General features: G+C 36.5%; 1 protein-coding gene across 1 annotated transcript; it reads right to left on the bottom strand.

Moving 5' to 3' along the window:
• Window positions 1-480: 480 nt before the first annotated feature.
• On the bottom strand, window positions 481-909 carry LOC132639932 (uncharacterized). The gene has a single exon (XM_060356314.1). It carries the CDS (start codon window positions 907-909, stop codon window positions 481-483), a length of 429 nt encoding a protein of 142 aa, XP_060212297.1.
• Window positions 910-8798: the final 7889 nt, after the last annotated feature.

Genomic DNA, 8798 nt, shown 5'->3' with positions numbered 1-8798 from the left:
AACAAAGTAATGTAATAACCAAAGAACAAGCCACAACAACAACAGATAATAACAGATATCATGAGGCAAGAAACTCAGGAGTACTACTACGACTACTAGTATGGAAGACTAAGTGGGAGAATTCTCAACTACCTACTAACTTACTACTCTAATCCGTGTCCTCCAAAGCTTCCTATCTACGGTCATGTCCTCGGTAACCTGGGACTGCGCCATGTCATGTCTAATCACCTCTCTCCAGTACTTCTTCGGTCTACCTCTACCCCTTCTGAAACCGTCTATAGCCAACCTCTCACACCTTCTTACTGGGGCATCCAGGCATCTCATTTTCACATGTCCGAACCACCTCAAACGTGCTTCCCGCATCTTGTCCTCCATCGATGTCACTCCCACTTTGTCTCAGATATCGTCGTTTCTAATCATATCTCTCCTGGTATGCCCACACATCCAACACAACATCCTCATTTCCGCTACTTTCATCTTCTAAACGTGGGAGATCTTGACTGGCCAACACTTAACCCTATACAACATAGTCGATCTAACCAACACTTTGTAGAACTTGCCTTTAAGTTTCGGTGGCAACTTCTTGTCACAAAAGACTCCTGATGCGAGTCTCCACTTCATCCACCCTGCACCAATACGATGTGTGACATCATCGTCGATCTCCCCAATTCCTTGTATAATGGACCCAAGATACTTAAAACTTTCTTTCTTTTGGATGGTCTGGGTATCAAGCCTCACTTCCACTCCAGCCTTAGGCATTACGCCACTGAACTTGCATTCTAAGTACTCCATCTTGGTCTGACCCAACCTGAACCCTTTAGACTCCAGTGTTTGCCTCCAAACTTCCAGCTTAGCGTTGACTCCGCTGAGAGTCTCGTCAATCAAACCTATATCGTCCGCAAACAACATACACCATGGCACCTCACCTTGGATTTGCCGCGTCAATCCATCCATCACCAAGGCAAATAAAAAGGGGCTAAGAGCTGATCCCTGGTGCAACCCCATCAAAACTGAAAAGTGCTTCGAGTCTCCTCCCACTGTCCAAACCCTGGTCTTGGCTCCCTTATACATGTCCTTGACTGCCTGAATTTACGCCACAGGAACACCTCTAACCTCCAAACATCTCCAAAGAACCTTCCTCGGCACTTTGTCATATGCCTTTTCTAGATCGATGAACACCATGTGTAGGTCCCTCTTCCTCTCCCTATACTGCTCCACTGGTCTCTTCATAAGATAAATTGCTCCTGTAGTTGAGCGCCCCGACATGAATCTGAACTGATTCTCAGAAATAGACAGGCGTCTTCTCACCCTCATCTCCACCACTCTCTCCCAAACTTTCATTGTGTGGCTTAGCAGTTTGATACCCCTATAGTTATTGCAGCTCTGAATGTCACCCTTGTTCATGACACAAAAATTATTAACTTCATGACATTTGTTAACAAATCTTTTATGTTCATTTATTGTGCCTTTGACATAAATTAAGATTGAGGAATGGAGCATTAGATTCAAAATTTGAAAACTATGCCTTTACAATAACTTCAAGTTAATATCCAATAATAATCGGGTTTTAATACATATAAATGTTCTAATAAAAACAACTGATTTTACGTGAACGGAGATTACAAGCTAGATCCATCTGTACTACGAGTACATAAGTAGAAATTTTTCCTGTCACATGTCTATGATGGAAACAAAATATATAAACGATAGTCGAGAATTCGAAATGAAAAATATATGGTATTTTTACACTGTCCCATCGTATTTCGAGGGACAATGATGAATTTCATTAATTCCAAAGTTTGTTTAATATTTTTATGTATCTAATACACTCATTTTAGAATAAAATGGCTTTTAAGGTGGACTTTTAAGTATCTAACCACTTTAAAAAACGTATTTCAATCTATGACAGTGTATCAATTATTAAAAAACGTGTATAAATTATTTGTTTGCATCTAATCTAAGTTAAAAAGAACAACAAATTGAATAACCCTTTTGTTTTTTGTACTTTAAAATAACTAGTGCAATAGACATACTGATACAATTATACAAAAAGAAAATGTCGATATATTTCTATCGAATGACAAATTGGTATATTAATATACTCTCCTATAACCTAGCTAGTTTTATCAAATTTCATATATTAAAATTCACAGATACTTATCAAACAATAATAACAACATACCCAGTGTAATCTCACAAGTGAGGTATGAAGAGTGTGGAATGTATGCAGACCTTACCTCTACTATGGGAGATAGAAAGACTGTTTCTGATAGTAGTTATCAAATTATATGAGTTATTTCATATTTGGACAAGTATCAAGTATATCTCCTTTATTTTATTTTTTTTGCACTGGACAGTTATGTGTCATCGGAAACTGTTTCATGCTTAAACAATAACATTGTAACCAAATGCCATAACTAATGATGTGCTCTATACATTAGTACAATAAAACTAGCAAAGCAAAATATTGGCACATGTACGGTTGCTTTTGGATGGCATAAACAAAATAATACTAAAGTTCACCTCAATCACAACCACCCAATCAGAATAAATAAATCAGGTCAGTTATTTATTTATTTTTATTTTTGTGAATAGTAAAGGAAATAACCACATTTTAACATCTTAATAGCTTTATTATTGAAGTGTAGATTTTTTCGAATGCTAACAAGAAAAGAAGTACATAAAAGGAAAGGTTTTCTCAAAAAATACATTGTAACCAAATGCCATAACTAATGATGTGCTCTATATATTAGTACAATAAAACTAGCAAACCAAAATATTGGCACATGTACGGTTGCTTTTGGATGGCATAAACAAAATGGTACTAAAGTTCACCTCAATCACAACCACCCCATCAGAATAAATAAATCAGATCAGTTATTTATTTATTTTTATTTTTGTGAATAGTAATGGAAATAGCCACATTTTAACATCTTAATAGCTTTATTATTAAAGTGTAGATCTTTTCGAATACTAACCAGAAAAAAAGTACATAAAAGGAAAGGTTTTCTTATGGAGTTGTTGTTTATGTAATAATTGAAGTTTAACCTTCACTGTTGTCATCTTATACTTGCGACAAACAATTATTAATTATTTTTAGACTTGTAAAAGGCGTCAACGTTTCGAAGATGTTCGAAATGAAGTATTTAAAAGTTACTAAGTAAAACATGGTCTTCTAGAAACTCAAGTTCTAGTAATAAAAAATATACTATTTATTTTTTATTTCTTGGGTTAGTTAATTAAGCACACCTTCAGAGAACAAAACAAAGTAGTAGATTTGATAACGAAGGAAGGGGCTAAGGGACTTTTTTTTGGGCAGAACTCACTTTTTGGCAGTTCCTCTGGTGTATACCAATGGAGCTGTTTGGGCAGACATTGAAGGAACTTCTGTTGTTAGGCAAATCAAGCCTTGTAATTTAAACTCTTTTGTGCGATCTTATGATCAACAACAGACTGAATTGGGAACAAGTTTCCCCACTATGTAAGTTTTGTTAATATATATATATATACAAGTATCTATTTCACCCAAAAAAAAAAAAAAAAAGATACTGGATACACATTATTGGGCTTCTTGTTGGGCTTACCGGACAGGGATTACACGCACGTTTCATTTTTTTTGTGCGGAGTGACCTTCAAATGCAGTGGTCTTTAATTTTTGTCCCTCAAATTGCTGGTCTTTATTTTTTACCTTTCGCCTAAAACTCTTAGGTTCAGTGTTCGAACCCCTGCTCAGTCAAAATTTTTTAAAAAATTAGCCAGGTAGAACTTGAATTCACAAGGCAGAATTTTAAAAGACAGAATTCTGCCTCAAGGTAAAATTCTGCCTCAAGGCCTTAAGGTGGACCAAACTTTAAAGGTAGAGCTTTGGCCAAAACTCTACCTTGAAACTCTGCCTGAAGCAAACAAAATTCTGCCTGCAGGCTTAATTTTGACCAGAATAGGCCTAAGTTTGCTATAAAATTCTACCTTTAGATTTTTTTTTTTTTTTTGGGACTAAGCCAGGGTTCAATCCCCAAACCTCATGGTATTAGGCGAAGGCCAAAAATTAAAGACCACCAATTTAAGGGCCAAAAATTAAAGACCACCCCAAAATAAGAACATTCCTGCAAATTGCCCTTATCGTTTTAAGCAAGGAAACTTCTTTATTTGGACTTGCACTGATCCACTTCGCCTTTTATAGAATGGTCTGGACCATTTCTTAGTGGATTGAATTCATCTCAGATGGCTTCCCTAGTTGGTCCATTCTTCTTCGACCCATTTCTAATTCTTTTCGTTTTTTTTTTTTTTTTTTTGGGGGGGGGGGGGGGGGGGGGGGGAGGGAGGGGGAGGGGGAGAACAACACACAATATCCCTAAAATGTAAAATATTTACTCGCCCATGTCCCCTCCTAAACTATTTCGCTTCTTACCCAATCGATCGAAAATATTTACTCGCCCATGTCCCCTCCTAAACTATTTCGCTTCTTACCCAATCGATCGAAAATATTTACCCGAGTACCCCCTCACCAAAACCCTTCCTCCATGATACCATCGCAGTATATTTATATATCATGATGATATCATGAAGGACTAAGAAAATGATTGAAGCAGTCCTTCATGATACCATCTCAATATATTTATGTACCGCAATTGTATCACAGAGGACTGAGCAGTATCTCATTGAAGGACTAAAACAGTCCTCCACGATACCATCATAGTATATGTATATAAAATGATGGTATAATAGAGGTTTTCTTGAGAAAAGTGTGTCTTTTGAATAAGTGAACATGATAACATCTCAGTATATTTATATGTCATGTTGGTATCATCATTTTGGATTTTTGGGGGCATTTCGGGTAAATAGTTTTAGGGCCATGAAAATAAAAGGGGTATGAGCGAGTAATTATTTTGTTTTCATGAGGTAGCGATGTTCTTTTCCCTTTTTTTTTTTGGGTCCAATTTGCTTCTACTTCACTTATATACTTTATTTTTATCCCATCAAAATATAGCTTATATGTGCAACGAACCTTTTACACTATCAATATGCTTAACTAGTTACAACATGTTACTGACCATTTTCCAACTCCAAGTATCGTTCACGATGAAAAAGTTTGCGTAATTTGTTTCTAAATAACTTAGTAGCGTAAAAACGATTTACATACATAAACGTTGAACTCTAGTCCTAATAGTAAAGAAGAAGGGCTCAATAATGTCATTTCTTTTCCACCCTTCTTAAATCTTATTTTGAAAATTCTTGGATAAAATACAAGCTATCCCTTGCTACTATAAATTTGTTGATAGTTTCTCTTTTTCACGAGTCAATGCATATGTAACGTAAAGGGCAATTGTATTTGTGTTTCAAAATAAAGTCAAATATTATAAAATATAGTACAGTGCAAGTTACAAGCAAATTCTGCATTATAATTTTTAAAGTAATAAAAAAATATGATAAAAGTGTTGGCTCATTTTTTTCTATTTAATAACTCTCTAGAACCAAAAAGTGACAGTGGTCGTATTATTTTGGGACAGCAAATGCTTATTTGAATAATAACTTGGTGAGTATATATATGGTCCAAATTCTCCATGCTCTCATCCTTTTAATCATCCTGCTTTCTTTAAGTTCTTATATTTTATTTTTTTGATAAGAATCTGATTATAGCATTTGGCAAATTAAAATGGGTCAACTATCATAGTTTTGAACCAGCTGGGACATGCGAATATTAACTCCCTCTATCATTTTTTTTTTTTTGACATTTTTCGGTCGTTGCAGATTAATTTTATCAATTAGGAAGTTAAATCAGACTGCCATTAACTTAAATTTAAAATTCAAACATAGAATTTCAGAAAATATAAGAAAAAGTACTACTTTGCATCAGTGGATAGGGTTACACGATATTTGTTTTGGTGGGAGGTAGCAGATGCCCCGAGAAATTTATCGAGGTGCGCGCAAGCTGACCCGGACACCACAACTATATATATATATATATATTCTAATTTTGCTTGTATAAATCGCAAAAGAAATTCTTTTAAAATATTAGACAAAGTTCAATCACTTCGAATCTTGGTAATTAAACTAATGACTAAAGGTTTTGGTGTACAAGTAAATATTCCTCTATCCTTAACCAGAGGTCTGGGGTCGGGCCCTGAGAATGAAGTTACCTTTGGTAGAGAGGCAACTTCACCCCAAATAGGGATTTCCGACGTGAATATGAATTAATTGGGCCCCAAAACGGGTATAGTTTCCCTGGAACCATGAGAAATCCTGAAAAGTGAATAAGCATTTTAGAATTGGGGGAATATTAAGCATGTATATGTGATAACAAACACACACAGATTATGCAAACAATGCGCGCACCCACACATAACGCATCTGAGTTGTATATTATAAATTTTATTCAAGATGATTATCTATATATTATCAAAACCTACTCCTTTACCTTTAGATTTGTCCATTCTCGTTTAATCAGTCAATAGTTTTTGGACACTTTTTACCTTTACAATAATCACAAAAACATAAATCGCCTTTCCCTTTGATAATTTGTTAAATTGTCTCTCTTCTCTTTGATTTATATTATATGGAGCTAGCATGCTTTAATTTGGGTCATTTTCATGCATAAATAAATCAACGTCGGGCCTAGATTCTTTGTCTTTATTGATGTGTGTTCCTAACTTGGATTTTGGAATAGATTTGCATGATTTTATAGTGCTTTGTGTCTTTGATTAGACAAAGTGGTGTGTTATTAAATTTTAGCAAAGATCTAATTATTATTGATTTAACCCTAGAAGTCTTATTTATCAGTAGATACAGAGCTGGACAGATATTCGTTCGTCCGTACACATTAATCCCTTTATCTTTTTTTATTGAATTTAAAGTGTACTATATGTAACTTAAGCCCTTTTAATTTCATTTACCTCCCCCCTCACAATTTTTTTAAATATCAATATTTTAAATTTAGCCATTCGTTTGTAGGAAATATTAATATATTATTAGTTCTCTGATTAATAAACAATTGGGGTAAGCTTAAGCGAAGGTTCATATCTCCTCAGATAGATTGTATCCTTGTTGGCAGAAAAAAGAGGAAAAAAATGATCAGGAATGAAAATTAACAATTGCATGCAAAAATAATATGACAGCTGAGTTAATAATCGTAGAAAATCAATCCGTGATTTGTATTGATGTATGAAAGTCATTATATACAAAGTAGGTATCTCACTATCAGAATGATACTAGGCTAAATTATAAGACCTAATTACTATACATAAGGAAGAGAATATTTACAATATTTACATAGACTATTACATAGTCTATCACACCCCCGCAGTCGAAGCGGGAGGTTGTCGTACTCTTAGACTGTCCCTGAAATCATCAAAGAGCACGCGCGGAAGACCTTTAGTGAAGATATCTGCGATCTGGTAAAGGGACGGGACGTGAAGAACACGAACTTCTCCATGGGCAACTTTCTCACGTACGAAATGTATGTCCATCTCAATATGTTTAGTGCGTTGGTGCTGAACTGGATTACCTGATAGGTATATGGCACTAACATTATCACAATAAACCAATGTAGCTGTCCGGATGGGACAACGGAGCTCCAAAAGAAGGTTGCGAAGCCAACAGGACTCAGAGACGACATTAGCGACGCCACGGTATTCGGCCTCGGCACTCGACTTAGACATAGTAGGTTGCCGTTTGGATGACCATGAGAGGAGATTATCGCCAAAGAAGACACAGTAACCTGATGTGGATCGGCGAGTGTCTGGACAACCACCCCAATCTGCATCTGTATAAGAAACAAGAGAGGCAATAGAGGATTTATACAGATGGAGACCAAACTCAATAGTACCTTGAATGTATCGGACTATGCGTTTAAGAGCATGCATATGTGCAACCTTTGGATCATGCATGTGAAGGCATACTTGTTGAACCGCATAGGAGATGTCTGGTCTTGTGAATGTAAGGTACTGCAACGCGCCGGCCAACTTACGATATTGGGTGGGATCATCGCAAGGAGGCCGACCGTGACACCAAGTTTGGCTTTGGTGTCGACCGGTGTCTGACTTGGCTTACAGGCAGTCATGCCCGCACGCTCTATAATATCTGCTGCATAATTTTTCTGAGAGAGAAACATGTCGTGTGAAGTCCGGGTAACAGCGATACCCAGAAAATAGCTTAGAGGGCCCAAATCCTTCATAGCAAATTCGGCACTAAGCAGAGACATGATGGATTTTCTGAGAGCATCTGAGGAAGCTGTGAGAATAATATCATCAACATATAGCAGAATGTAAGCAATGTCAGAACCTCGACAATAAATAAAGAAAGAGTGATCAGATCGGCTATGTGAAAAAACAATAGTGGAGACATAGTCTGCAAAGCGTTGGAACCATGCACGGGGAGCTTGCTTAAGTCCGTACAACGATTTCTTCAAGAGACAGACATGATGTGGATGATTTGGATCCTTAAACCCAATAGGCTGATGCATATAAACAATCTCATTAAGATTGCCGTGTAGGAAAGCATTCTTGACGTTCAACTGATGAATGGGCCAAGAGTGTGCAAGTGCAATGCTCAAGATAGCGCGAAAGTGGCCGGTTTGACAACCGGACTGAAAGTCTCGTCGCAGTCAACTCTAACCTGTTGAGACCTGCCATCACAGACAAGACGGGTTTTGTGTCTCTCAAAAGAGCCATCAGATTTCTTTTTATGACGAAAAATCCACATAGAACAAATAAGATTCACATCAGTGGGACGTGGAACCAACTCCCACGTCTTATTACTAATTAGAGCATTATATTCATCAACCATGGCAGCTTTCCAATTGT

This window comes from Lycium barbarum, chromosome 5, assembly GCF_019175385.1.
Source record: "Lycium barbarum isolate Lr01 chromosome 5, ASM1917538v2, whole genome shotgun sequence".
NCBI classification, from domain to species: Eukaryota; Viridiplantae; Streptophyta; class Magnoliopsida; order Solanales; family Solanaceae; genus Lycium; species Lycium barbarum.
The sequence above is the reverse complement of the archived record's forward strand: the minus strand, read 5'-3'. Positions and strand labels throughout refer to the sequence as shown.